Here is a 14,268-nt window from a genome sequence, read left to right as displayed (position 1 = left end):
TGTACCCGTTTGCTCTCCAGACTTTGGGGTTGAGTTCACTTGGGTGCTCGAGGACAGAAATGGCACGGAAGCCTTCAGGCAGGAATCATGTGGCAGAGTGGGCCTGAGGCATGGGACTGTCAGACAGGCAGTGGGTATCTGGAGCATAAGGGTGCCAGGGACCCCACGACATCAGGGCAGGACTCTGAGAACAAATTCTTCAGCATGCATTTCACTGACCTGGGCCAAGCACTCACACACGGGGCTAAATTCTGGGAACAAATGTGAATATAGGTCACTATTCCCTCGGAATGCTTAGGGCTGAGTGCGGGTGAGATTTGGGTTCTTGTAGGATGAAGGAATTTGCCAGGGAAAGGAGAGAGGAGCTGACCAGGAGGTCAGGAATCCTAGTTGGGGTGGCAGTGTGACTAGTTGGTGGCATGAGCAGTGACAGTGGTTGCTTAGGCTCACCAGCAGCTGGTGGAGATGAGGGCATTGAAGACCTCTGAGGAGAAAGATCCAGTATTTTTGGCAGTCATCCATTGTAACAGAGGAAGCCAAATGTGACCAGGCTTTTGGTTTGACAAGCCTGCCAAACCCTTGGGGGTGGCGAGGGGGTGAACTCAGCACACAGCGTTAGTACCACATGAAGATGCTCCAGACTCCCAGCTCCATCCTGGACTTCCGTGTTCAGTAAACAAGCCGGCCTCTGAGGCTTGCTTTTTGAATAGTAGAATATCCTCAAGTTCTGACCTTCTGCACACATTCTAATGACTCAGCCTTACTGGTCCCTTTTACAGTCCCCCAGCAGCACCAGGGAAACATTCTGGAAAATCTGTGGGGCAGCAGACCCCTCCAGTCACTAGATGCAAGAAGAAAGGCCCCTTCCCTAAACCAGCGAGGAGGCTCAGGCCGCCCTCCTTCAGCGCCTCCCCCTCCGCAGAGGCGGAAGCTGCAGCAGACTCCCGCAGGGGTAGTTAACAGCTTATCTCTCTGAGAACCAAGTCCCACTTTTGCACACTGCACTCTGAACTCTAATACAGATGGAAGTAGTTCACACGCCCTTATTTGGTCTTGTGGCTTGTGTCGCACGGTGCTGGCAGAATCGGCTGCCCTTCCTCCACCCACTTCAGGCACAGTTCTAAACTTAATTACTTCCTTTGTCATCTCAAGTGGGCAAAGGTCAGTAGGGTTCAGTGTAACCGCTCTGGAGGGCCCAGGGCCTGCAAGCTTGCTGGTGCCTGGCAGTTGGCCCCTCCCCACCAAGGGATCAGTCTGGGAGGCAGGGACTGTCTCTTGGAGCTGAGGCCATCTGGCAGAGTTCCTGCTGAAGCACAGGGGAACCGGGAAGTGCAAGGGGTCTTGATGTGTTTGAAAGCAGGGTTCAGTGGCTTCTGGTGGGGGGGGGGGAGGGCTGTCTAGAGCAGTGATTCTCAACCTGTGGGTCTTGACCCCTTTAGGAATAGAATACCAGATATTCTGCATATCAGATATTTATGACTCATAACAGTAGCAGAAACACAGTTATGAAGTAGCAACAAAAAAAAAATGTTATGGTTGGGGGTAGCCACAACATGAGGAGGAGCTGTATTAAAGGGTCACAGCGCTAGGAAGCTTGAGAGCCACTCCCTAGAGGGAAACAAACACAGAGAAAAGAAAACAACAGAAACAAAACCATTCGGAGAAAGAAAAACATGAATTGGGAGGTGTAGGAGAGAGTTACAAAAATCACTACACTCACTTCTGAAGTCTGTCCTGATGAGGGCCTCATCTGCTAGCAATTTAGAAGCCTAGACAGATTAAATGTCCCAGGAAACTCTTCTATACAAGGCTTCGGTCTCCCAGATGGAATCGTAACATGGCCTTTTCCTTTCTCCTAAGACGTAAAATGGGCCAGGAAATCACAAGTGCTTGGCACCTGTGGGAAATATTCCCTTGACCTTGTCTGAGGGTCCCAGGGCCACATCCTTGCAGGGATGCTGCAGCGTCTACAGGCTGATGCAGGGGACTAATGACCACTTATCCTCTTCCAAGATAGTACAGGATAAGGAAGGCAAGGCCTGGCAGGGAAGTGCCAATTAGTAGTTCAGCCTGGAGCGCTAGGACCGTTTCTCTCCGCTCTACATACACGCCTTACACACACGCTCTACATACTACTGCTGCCTGTGGACTAGAGACCCTGTGTGAGTAATCAAAGTGCCCTAACTCCTGAGTAGTCCTGGCATTTTGAAAAGGGTACCCGAGGCTGCTGAGGGTTTGTGTTTGAATAACAGTACTCTACGGAAATCAGTACCCTGTGCTCCTCCATCCTTCATATTGTTGCAACAAAGCTTGCAAAGCTCTTATAGGAAATCTTGCTTCACAGTTTGCTGTTTACTGTGGTGTTGGGGTCAGGCTGCTCTGTGCTACTCCACACTGTATAAAACAGTGGTGGTGGGGTCAGGCTGTGCTCCGCTCTGTGCTACTCCAGGTTGTATTAAACAGTGGTTTTTCAGGCTTTGTCTTGCCCTAAGAGACTCCAAATTACAAGTAACTTTCAAGTTGATTTTGAGGAAGGGAGGACTGCAGCCCCTGGGTAGCCTCGAAACTACCATCTGCCAGGCTCCACCCATCCAGCACAGACAGACTTATCCCTGGGAGAAGTAAGGGAGCCACTTTGGGGCTGGCGGGATGATGGCTCTATGGTCTGGAGCATTGGCTGCTCTTTCAGAGGACAAAGAGAGGTGGAGTCCCAGTACTGATGTGGTTCAAAATCCTCTGTAGTTCTAGTCCCACGGCATCCTCTCTTCTGTCCTCCCCACCACTGCACACAGGTGTGCACAAACATACATTTATGTATTTTTTTTGTTTTTACACACACACACACACACACACACACACTAAAACCAAAGGAAAAAGAATCCTCACTTGTTGAGCTTTGGCGTTGAGTAAAAGATGAATATTTGTTTTTAAAACGGGATGAACTGAGACAGTAGGAGCATATAGTTGTATTGAAATCATAACCAAGCCCAAGGAATTATCAAACACACCAGACAAAGGAAAAGGTAACTCCCTCACCTGGACCCTATAAAGTAACAGACACCTAACACTGTTATGCCACGGCCTTACAACAACTCGCCATCCGATACCTGGGTGTGTGTCATGAACTGACAAACAGAGAACCTCCTAACAACCGTCCCTGGAGCTTCAGACTGTTTGGGCCCCTTTATGGCCTGCCTACCACCTGTTTGCTGCAGGCCCTGACTCTCTGTTTCCTGCTGTGGGCCCAGGCTGGCCTTCCACAGCCGGACTCTGCAGCTTCTCTCTCCAGTCCCGGCTCCAGCAGCTCCTGCAGCAACTCCGTCCTGGCCCATCACCAGTCCAGTTCATTATTTTAGCAATGCAGACTCCCTCTTGTCCAGTTCTGAAACCTTCGGAACCCTGCTGCAGCCTCTGTAACGTGTGCTCATTCTGCAAACCACACATGTGCATGCGAGCTGTGTGATCTGAGAGTTAATATTAATAATTAAGATTGGTACAGCAGTGGCATGTGCATTAATCTCAGCACTCAGGAGACAAGCAGGTGGGTCTCGAGCCTGAAGCCAGCCTGGTCTACATGGTTAGTTCCAGGTCAGCAAGAGCTATACAGTGAGACTATGCTTCTATGTCTCACAAAAAGAAAAAAGAAGGAAGCCAGGTGGTGTGGCACACACCTTTAATCCCAGCACTTGGGAGGCAGAGGCAGGAGGATCTCTGAAAATTTGAGAATAGCCGGGTCTACAAACCTAGTTCCAGGACAGCCAAGGGCTATACAAAGATACCTTGTCTCAAAAAAAAAACAAAAAACAAAAAACAAAAAAAACAACAAAACAAAACAAAAACCTGAAAAGGCCTTGGCCAGATTACTGATGTAATAGGTGGGGCATCTAGCAAACTGCTGCCACTGAGGTCTTTGGCATTTGCTGCTATCTAATGGCTTCTGAAATTGTGAAAAATGCCAACGTGACTACCCGTTTCTGGCATCGCACCTTAGTGAGGTGGCTACAAAAGGGGGAACTTACCTAATGTTACCTAATGAGCTCACTTCAAAGATGGGCATGCTGCTTACCGTGACCCCCATCCCCAGGGGTGGTTTGCCAGGCGGTTGCCTGCCTGTGTTTAGCCTCTTTCTAGTCCTCCGTTTCCACAAAGAGAGTGGCAGTGATGTAACCGGACTTAAAATCTGCTTCTCGTCTGAGTTCACAAGGTCAATAAGGCAGATGAAGTCTGACATCTATCTGTCTTCGTTCGTGTCTGATCTCTGCCCACAAGTATGGGGTTGGTGGTGGTGCTGGGTAGAGTACTTGTACAGCAGTTACAAGGTTCTGGACTTGGCATGGCGGTGGGGTGGGGGCAAGGGAGAGGTTATGTCTAAGGATGGGTGATACAGAGTTGGTTTGCTCTAAAGTGATCACAACCTCCCAGCCCTGCTTCAAGGCTGAAGGCAAGACTGCATTGGAAACAGAGGCTGTGCCCGTCCTCCCTCCCCCGAGGAGCGAGACCAGAGTTTCTCAGGAGTCACCAAGCACAGCTAGGATGGAGACGAGACGATGACTAAGCAGACCACAGTCTGACCAAGACGGTTTCATTGTGTGTACCCCTCCCCTGTCCCAGAGCTCATGCCCGTGGCCCCCAAACGGAAGAGTTGCTTCATCTCCTCCATCTGCCCAGTGGGATCAGACTGAAAATTAAGTTCCTTTCTGTCACGGCTTTTCTGTTGTTAGTGGCCAGACTTAATTTGGTGGGGTCACCCAGAGTTGAAGAATACTTAGAAATGTATAGAAAACAAAAACAATAAAAATAAAAAACTTTCTTACAGAAGGCTGTGTTATCTTGTTTTGAAAGAAGAAAGGGCTTAACCTCTGCCGGCACTTAAATTTGTGGTACCGCAGATCTGCCTCATTCTTACTCTTTTCTAATTTATTTAGAGATAGTGTGGGCCAGTCTGACCTTGAACTTACAATGTAGGAGAGGGTGACCTTGAACTTGTGGCCCCCCCCCTCCTCCTTCTCCCAGTTGCTGAGGTTGAGGAGCAGGTGCCTTTATGCCCTGCTGGGCACGGAACTCAGAGCCTTAAGCACGCTAGGAAAGCACACTCCCAAGTGAGCCACATCCCCAGACTAGAGTCTTCACGTAATAGAACCAAAATGACAGTCACTGTGGCAAAGAAGAGGTAGTATTTATGATTTTGAGAAGTCAACGAAATACGACAAGGTATAAAGCCTTAGAATCCTTCCAAATTCCCCACTGTTGAGCATCAGGCAATCTGGGTGTTACCTCCTGGGATCTCTAAGAGCACCAGAGGGAAACAGGAAACATTTCCATGGAGATGTACTTCCATATTTGGGCTTGACTGAGCTAGGATGTGAGAGATGGAACCAGGGAGGGAAGTGGACAGAAGGACCAGCAAAGCCTTCAAATAATGAAATCCCAGACGGAGGAAGGATCGTTAGAAAAAGTGACCAAAAGGCTATGGAGGTTCGGAGGGGGATGACAGGAGCTTCTGGAATGTACATCAAACACAGCTTCATGGGCTGGAGGCACAGCTCCCTGGGAAAGTGTGTGCTGCATAGCAAGAACAAGTTCTTCATCAGCACCAAAAAAAAAAAAAAAAAGGAAAAAGCCACTCCCAGTGTCGTGAAGGAAGAGGCGCCATGGCTGGAGTGGGGTGGAAAGACCTTTTAACAAGAGACTGGAATTCCAGCCGGAGAACAGCCAGAGCTAAGAGGTGCAGAGGAGGGTGGGGTGGGAGACACAGCTGTTCTGAGAACAGGGGATTCCATTTGCCTGGGTAATGAGATACTTGCCATAGACAAATGGTGTACACTGAGGAATTATGGAGGGGGTGGTTCAATAGGGGAGCAACCTGGAAGAATAAATTGTGGGAGGTGGAGAATATTTGGACAACTATAATAGTCCAGCCCAAAGGCAGTATCCAGGCAAATGGAAAACAGCAAAGAGCCAGAGGCTGTTATAAAGAAGACTGCTAGAGGGAGCAGCAGAATAGATCCTAGGGACCAGGGAGAAAAGGGCACCAGTGATGACTCCAGGGCTGAGTTGTCCAACTAACAGACCCGAGACCCTGGACTCATCGATGGCCTGCACTCCTCTGCACTGGAAACATCACAGCCCCTTAGAACCCAGACAGTTTAGTCACAGCCTGGTAAAACAATCTGAAGGGCAACAAGAGGCAGGTTCGGTGGTTCTTAGTCGACAAGACTGAACATGAACACATTTATCAAAACTAAAATAGCACATTTAGGGGCAGGGAAATGGCTCAGCAGTTGAAAGTGTTTGCCACACAAGTCTGAGACCTAAGTTCAATCCCCAGAACCCACATTAAAATGAACTAATTACCCCAGATGTGGTAGGATGCATCTTTAATCTACCGGGGTCCTACAGTGAGCCAGAAGGCAGAGACAGGAGAATCAGCTGGAAGTTCACTGCAAGGTGAACCAACTCCTAAAAAAGCTCTACTCACCCTACATCCAAGTTGTGACACATGGGCATGCTTGTACACACATGTGCACATGCACACACACACACTTTACATATGCAAAATGAAAATAGCACATTAGAAATACTCTCATAAACCTAGACACCTTTTTATGCCTATAATCCCAGCTGTGTAGGAGGGAGGGTAGGGCTGAAGGACCAAAAACTCCAGACTGGCTTGGTCAATGCAGTAAGATCTTATCTCATCTCTACTTGTTGCTTTTTCTTTCAGAGACAGGGTCACACGTGTCTCATGCTGACTTTGAACTTGTAGTTCTGTAGCTAAGGGTGACATTGAACTTCTGATCCTTCTGCCTCCTTTCCAGTGCTGGGATGACAGGAATGTGCCATCACACCTGGTTTTATGAGACACTTGGGACTGAAGCAAGGGCCTGGTGCATGCTAAACAAGCACTCTATCAATAGAGCTACATCTGTAGCCTGCTTTTTGGTTTGTTTGCTTGCTTTTGTTTTTTGAGACAAGGTTTCTCTGTGTAATAGCTCTGGCTGTCCTGGAACTCACTCTGTACGTCAGACAGGCTGACCTTGAACTCATAGAGATCCTCCTGCCTCTACCTCCTGAGTGCTGGGATTACAGGTGTGCAGCCTGTTTTTAAACTTTTTTTTTTTTAATTTAATTTGATCATATTTTGTGTGTGTGTAGTCAGAGGCCAACTTGTGGAAGTCAGTTCTTTCCCATCATGTGGGTCCTAGGAATTGAACTCTGGTTATCAGGTTTAGCCACAAACACCCTTACCTGCTGAGCCATTTGCCAGCCCCTGTTTAAATGATGAGAAAATTTGAACAACTATTCAAAGATCAGAGATAAATAAAAATGTCTACTAAGGCATATTACAAGTATAAAGAATTATGTGGCAAAGGTCAGTGATGAAGCTGTAAAGAACAGATGTGTCAGGTGTCGTCTTGGCAGCCAGTTCTAGGAAATAGGTCACCGGTAACTTTCCTCCCTGAATTCTCGGAATTTATTTAACAGGTAAACAACAGAGCAAGCAGTAATTTGATATGCACAATCTGTTTCAGGCTAAGTAGATAAAAGGTGGGTGGAACCAGGGAGCTGGCTTGGAAGGGAAAGGCACTTGTTGACCCTGACCGCTGTGGAGGAGAGAGAAAACCAACTCCTGCAAATTGTCCCTTAAGCTCCACGCGCATGCTGTAGCACTCCAGTGCACGTGTGCATGCGCGCTCACATACACACGCAAATAAGATAGAGGGGAATAAGGTTGGCAGGGCTGGGCCACGTGCCTAACACCTGTGAAACTCAAAGGACTCAGGTTAAATCTCCGGCAATGCAAGAAAAAAAAATGGGAGAGGGATTACTAAACACCAGTTAAAATTCAAATTTTAGGCCTCTTGCCCAGTGATGCGAGCCTTTCATCCCAGCACTCAGACATGGGAATGAGTTTCTGAGTTCCAGGCCAGCATAGTGCAAGGCAACATACTGAGGCCCCATATTGAAAACAAAATAACCTCCCCTCTAAAACTGAATTTCAACGTCTGGTGTGATGGCTCGTGTTTGCAATCCAGTACTGGGAAGGCTGAGACAGGGGAAACTGTCATAGATTTGAGCTACGTGAGTGAGCTCGTTCTAACAGCCGGGTACAGTGTAATATCTTGTTTGCAAAACAAAATAAAAAATATGAATTTCAGATATGTCATCAACAACTTTTTAGGATAATTATATCCCAGGAAAAGTTAGAGTAATCCTTACCATTAAAACTAATCCTAGCAAGCTGGGCTGTGGTGGCACATGCCTTGAATCCCAGCACTCGGGAGGTGGAAGCAGAGGGATCTTTTTAAGTTCAAGGCCAGCCTGGTTTACTGCTTGAGTTCTTGGACAGCCAGAGCTGTTATATAGAGAAATCCTGTCTCAAAAAAACAAAAACCAAACCAAACCAAACCAAACAAACAAAAAAGATGAAAGCTAAAATACAAGTTGCGCACCTTACATTCTTACGTTTTATTTGTAAGGCACACACCTTTTTGCAGGTCAATTACTCTCTCTGGTAAGTAATTAAATGGTTGTTGTAACAAAGACCTTAGAGATAACCTAACAGCACATTTACTTCAGGAGCAGAGTGCTGAAGATCAGAGCGTGGGTGTGCCTGCCAGCTGTCACGGGGCCAAATGGGGCCAGATCGAAAGTCCTGTTGCTAGAGAGAATTTCCAAGTCTGTTTGCTTGCTTAAGATAAGATCTTACACTTTAGTCCAAGCAGGCTTTGAATTTCCAGCAATTCTCCTGCCTCAGAATCTCAAGCATAGGGATTACAGGCATGTGCTACTGTGCTTGGCCCAAGTCTATTTTAAAAATGACTATTTGGAGATGGAGAGATGTATCAGCCCTTATGAACACTTGCTGCACTTTCAGAGGACCCATATGCAATTCCTAGCACCCACATGAGTGTGTTACATAAGGCTCACAAGTCTAGTTCCAGGGAATTCAAGGCCCTCTTCTGATCTCGGCAGGCAAAATGGCCACACACATAAAATAAATTCACTAACTATTAATAACCCCCCAAGTTTATTTTTGAATCTAGTTTCTGGAGATATACAATCCTCTGAGGAGACTATATCAAATTTTTATTGATTTTACTGTGTGTGTGTGTGTGTGTGTGTGTGTATGTGCTGAGGACTGAACCCAGAACCTTATGAATGACAGGCACATACTCTTAACACTAAGCTGCACCCCAATCTTAAAATCAATTTTAAGTTATTTAAAAGAGGAATAAATAAAGGGATGGGAGTTTTTGCTCAGGGGTAGACCTTAATCCTCGGTTTAATCCCTAGTACCAATACAGAAAAGGGGATGGGGAGGAGTAGAGAAGAACTGGGAAGGGAAGGGAGGAGAGGAGGGAGGAAGAAGGGGCTGGAGAAAGGGCTCAACAGTTAGAGTTCTCTCTCTCGCAGAGGACCCAGGTTTGGTTCCCAACCTCATGCCAGGGCTCACAACCACCTGGAACTCCAGCTCTAGGGGACCTGACACCTTCTTCTGGCTTCTGCGGGCACCTGGACACGTGTGCACAACTCTTTCTGTCTGTCTCTCTCTCTCTCTCTTAATCTCTCTCTCTCTCTCTCTCTCTCTCTCTCTCTCTCTCTCTCTCTCTCTCTCTCTCTCTCTCTCTCTCTCTCTCTCTCTCTCTCTCTCTCTTTCTCTCTGTGTGTGTTGTGTTGCTAAGGAGCAAACCCACAGTCTCACATTTGCAAATATACATGCTATACTGAATTACACTCTCAGACCCATAGGAACTATGGAGGAAAAGTGCACTGTTAAATTGAGCTACTCAAAACCTATGCCATTTATTAAAAGTTTAGAAATAAAAGTTTGCTTAGGAGATGAGTCCTCAAAGGGGATTATGATACTTGAGTTTACATGGGGAACACTTGGCATCCTTGCAGGCACGAGATCAATAGTCATCTCATAAAAAGAATGAATACATTTTCCCAGGTTGTAACAAATATTTTGAAACTAAGTGTAAGACCAACACCAAATCAAAGGTTAGGATACTCTATAGCTTCTTTAGAGTTTTAGTTCTTATATTAAGGTTTCTGCCTCCTCCATCCTGAAGAAGCATCTCCCGAGATAATAGGTAAAATCAGTATCTTGTCTCGAAAGAGAAATTCAGAAAGCAGAAATTATCTGCCAAATGAGACACCGCTGGTTTATGATAACGCCACAGCCAGAATTTATACTTCACGATTCCTGGACGGCAGCACCTTCTAGCACACTGTATTTTTCTCATTTTCTTTTCTTTGTTCTTCCTCAGTGTTTATCGTAGCCGCAGTGTGGCATTAGAAAGCCTATGGCTTTAATAATTTAGCTGGACAAGGAAGTAGACTCTACTGTCCACTAAGGAGCATGAATCAGATTGACTTGCTAGCACTTCTTGAAAGTGCTTTCCAATAAATCCATACAGATATAGTGAATGAGAAGCCAGGAGGCAGAGCCTAGAGCCATTGGACTGTTTGTTGAATACCTGGACCTCTCTTCCTCCTATTCCAGAACCTTCCTCCTTCAGTGTACAACCAAAAGAGAGTGTACTTGCCCCTCTTATTGTGCGAGATTAAAATAAAACCTGAAATCCTTTTCCCAAATGCACAGAGGGCCTGGCCTGAAGTTCAAAGGCACAATTTCAGCACTGCTGGCAAAACAGGGTGGGGCTCCTGGCTGCCAAAAGGAGGCAAAGGGCGAGAATGTTTCCTAGAAAAGAAACCAGGGAAGGACACCAAAGTGGACCTCCTGATAGGGAGGCACCGTGTGAACATACAAGCTGCTTTTCTATTTCCTTAAACCTAGGTTATTCTGAGAACTGAAGAGAGGCTGGGCCTCCAAGTAACACGATGAGGGGAGTCAGTACCAAAGACTTAAGGTGGGACCAGGGAGGGACCTCCTTAAGAAAGCTTGTGTTTGCATCTAGTGCTCTGGTTTAGTCTGGCGGTTACCTTTCTCCTTGTTATAACTAAACACCTGTCAGAGGCAACCTAACTAGGGAAGGGGCTTGTTTGTTTGTTTGGGGGTTGCTTTGGTTTCTGACTTATGATTCCCAGGGGATGCAGTCTGTGAAATCAGAGAAGGCAGTAGGAGCAGGAAGTGGAGAGTGGTAAACAGTTACGCTCAACTTGCCCCAGCCATTCCCCCCCCCCACACCTTTGAGACTGGGATTCTAGCACATGGAATGGTACCACCCAAATCTGTTGTTGTTTCTAAGCTACAAGTAATTCTTTGAGACTCTGGATGATATTTTGAGATTATTATGTTGTTCATATTTTCACTCTATTCTTCTATTTTTTGTTGCAGTGACACCTATTTTCATATCTATACTTTAACTTGTTTATCTTTTTCTTCAAAATGCAGCATGATTTTCTTATTCTGGACATTTAATAACAACTATGGAACTGCTTCTTCTTTCTCTCTGTGTGTATATATATAATGTATGTTTTCTCGTTGGTTTTTTGAGACGGGGGCCTTACTACGTAGCTCTGGTTGTCCTGGAACTATCTATAAATCAGTCTGGCCTCAAACTCACAGAGATCTGTCTACCTCTGCTTCTACCCTATGGGTGCTGAGATTTAAAGGTATACGTTTTTGTGCCTGGCTCTCTTTCTGTTTTTGACACAGAGGTTTCCTCTGTAGCCCAGGCTAGCCTTGAACCATAGTATAAACTGGGAACTTAAACTCCCCTTGTCTCTGCCTCCTCAGCTCTGGAATTATAGGTGTGCACAATTGGGCCCGTGTCGAAACAAGCATTTTAATATTATATGATTCATTAAATCGGCAACAGCTATCTTTAAAGGAGCCGTGTAAGTAGTCATTTAGTTCTCTAACGGCTGAGATTATGCCTTCTTCATCTTGCTATGGTAAAACATGACCAAAAGCATGTTACAGGAAAGGGTTTATTTGGCTTACAGGTCACAGTCTAGAATTGAGGAAAGCAAAGAAACTCAAAACAGCACCCTGGAGGAGGAGCCGAAGCAGAGGTCATGGGGTGATGTTTACTGGCTTGCTCTCTAAGGCTTGCACAGCCTGCCCGTCTTACAGCACCCAGGGACCACCTGCCCTAGGGCCACCCACAGTCTCATGTCAATCATTAGTTAAGAAAATGCTCCACGCATGTCTCCACAGGCCAGTCTGATGGAAGCAATTCCTCAGTCGGGGTTCCTTCTTACCAAATGACTCGAATTCGTGCCGTGTTAACAAAACCTAGCCAGCACAGGCTTTCCTTGAAAACGGTTTTCCCCACAAAGGGTTTATTTGGGTGTGTTCTTCTGGCTAAACATATCCCTGAAATCAAGCACTGATGCTCGGAGCCACAAGAGCAAACAGCTGACCACGCACAAGGCACTTTAAGCTGGTGATCTTTCAAACACACTAACAAAGCAGTGACCTACTTTTCTCTAGGAAGTCAGGATCTAGTTCATCCCCTTTCTGTCTTCTTCCCTACCTAGCATTGCCATTTTTCTTTTATTTTTATCGAGCATTGCCATTTCTTAGATGTGTGACTTCAGACTCTTAGTTTTTCTGAGCTCTTGCGTCTTTACGTGCAACAAAACAAAGTTCATAAAAGCTGTCTCTGGGTTATCCCACAAATGAAGTGATAGGGCCTTTGGAAGTCTGGAGCCAGGAGTATCTACTTCACACTTTGAAAGTACAGAGAAGCCCGGAAATACATTGGTTGGCGCCTATACGCTGCTGCCAGATAGCCTCAGGGCGAATGCGGGTCCTGCAGCCTGGTGGCAAAGCAAGCTTGAGCAAGTGACTCAGCCCCACTGGCTCAAATTTTTATCTGTAAAATGGAAAATAATTGGGTCACCGTCAGCATTAAGCAAGGCCATGTACTGAGTATTTTTTTGGCACCGACAGTAAGGGTGCATATCTACTTATTATCACCACAGGTTACAGGTCCTCTATGAGACGTCCTTCTCCCCCTTTCCCTTCGTTTCTCTCCGTGACAGATCTAGAGAGTCTGATTGAGGAGAAGCTGAGGGGCTGGCACATTTTTATGGACTAAATTGCACTTTCCCTCAATTCATAGTAAGTTAAAGCACTATCCCCCAAAGGTTCTGTTCAATGTGCTCACAAGGGTGAGGTCTTAGTCTTTTTGTTTTTGTTTTTTGTTTGTTAGTTTTTTGATACAGGGTTTCTCTGTAGCTTTGGAGCCTGTCCTGGAACTAGCTCTTGTAAACCATCCTGGCCTCAAACTTACAGAATCCACCTGCCTCTGTCTCCTGAGTGCTGGGATTAAAGGCGTGCACTACTACCGCCCAGCGAGGTCCTACTCTTAAAGAACAGGAGACCCCCATCTGCCTGCTCCAAACATGAAGGCACAGTGTGATGGTGGCCATCTGTAAAGAGGAGGTCCTTTACCAGAAACTAGCCTTCATACTTTCAGTATGAAGAACTGGGGGAAGGGAGATACATTTCTGTTGTTTAAGCCATCTGTCTGTAGTATTTTGTATTGGCGGCCCAAGCAGAATAAAACAGATATTTTTGTTTGTTTTTTTGTTTTTTTCGAGACAGGGTTTCTCTGTGGCTTTGGAGCCTGTCCTGGAACTAGCTCTGTAGACCAGGCTGGTCTCAAACTCACAGAGATCCGCCTGCCTCTGCCTCCCGAGTGCTGGGATTAAAGGCGTGCGCCACCATTGCCTGGCCAATAAAACAGATTTTGAGGCCATGAACTAATAACTAAAATTGTGAGTAGCTTTGGGACAAGATACTAGGCAGTAGCTGGATGGCCATTGCTAGTGTGCTAGTTAGTCGTTGTTCTTGTCAATTTGATGCAAACTAGGGTCATCTGGGAAGAGAACCTCAATGGAGTAAATGCCCCCATCAGAGGCCTGTGGGCCTTCAGTGGGGCGTTTTCCTAACTCATGAATGAATATGGGAGGGTCCACCACATTCAGGCACTCCTGACCTTTTCTCCCTAAGTAGCTTTTAGCTTTGTGTGTGTGTGTTTAATTACAATAGAAAAAAAATTAGGATGGTTAGAAAAAAACAGATTATTTTGAAAGGATGGCCAATAGAAATATGGACAAGAAAGGCTATTCTGGAGCTGGGGAGATAGGGAGCAGATGCTGCTTGCCATGTAAGATAAGAGTGGGGACCAGAGCTCAGGTCCCCAGAATCCACATACATGCCAGCTGGTGGTTTGTCATCATTCTAGCACAGAATGTCAACCTCAGGCCTCTATATGCATATGTAGACAGGTGAGCATGCTCATACATCCGTGTGCCGCAACACATGAGAACACACATTCACACACA

General features: G+C 46.2%; 1 protein-coding gene across 5 annotated transcripts in view; it reads right to left on the bottom strand.

Annotated features, from left to right (window-relative positions):
• The window catches only part of Pigl (phosphatidylinositol glycan anchor biosynthesis class L), a 62,431-nt gene that overhangs the window by 31,606 nt on the left and 16,557 nt on the right, over positions 1–14,268 (bottom strand). The window contains exon 3 of one of the 5 annotated variants that reach the window (XM_050163671.1): positions 11,891–12,791. The exons of the other annotated variants lie outside the window; for them this stretch is intronic. Coding sequence (XP_050019628.1) covers positions 12,788–12,791 — 4 coding nt within the window. The 3' untranslated portion in view covers positions 11,891–12,787. Of the gene's footprint in view, positions 1–11,890; positions 12,792–14,268 lie in introns of those variants that run through there. 5 annotated transcript variants of the gene reach the window in all.

This window comes from Alexandromys fortis, unplaced genomic scaffold (genome assembly GCF_014885135.2).
Source record: "Alexandromys fortis isolate MF-2015 unplaced genomic scaffold, M_Fortis_MF-2015_v1.1 scaffold_149, whole genome shotgun sequence".
Taxonomy (NCBI): domain Eukaryota; kingdom Metazoa; phylum Chordata; class Mammalia; order Rodentia; family Cricetidae; genus Alexandromys; species Alexandromys fortis.
The sequence above is the reverse complement of the archived record's forward strand: the minus strand, read 5'-3'. Positions and strand labels throughout refer to the sequence as shown.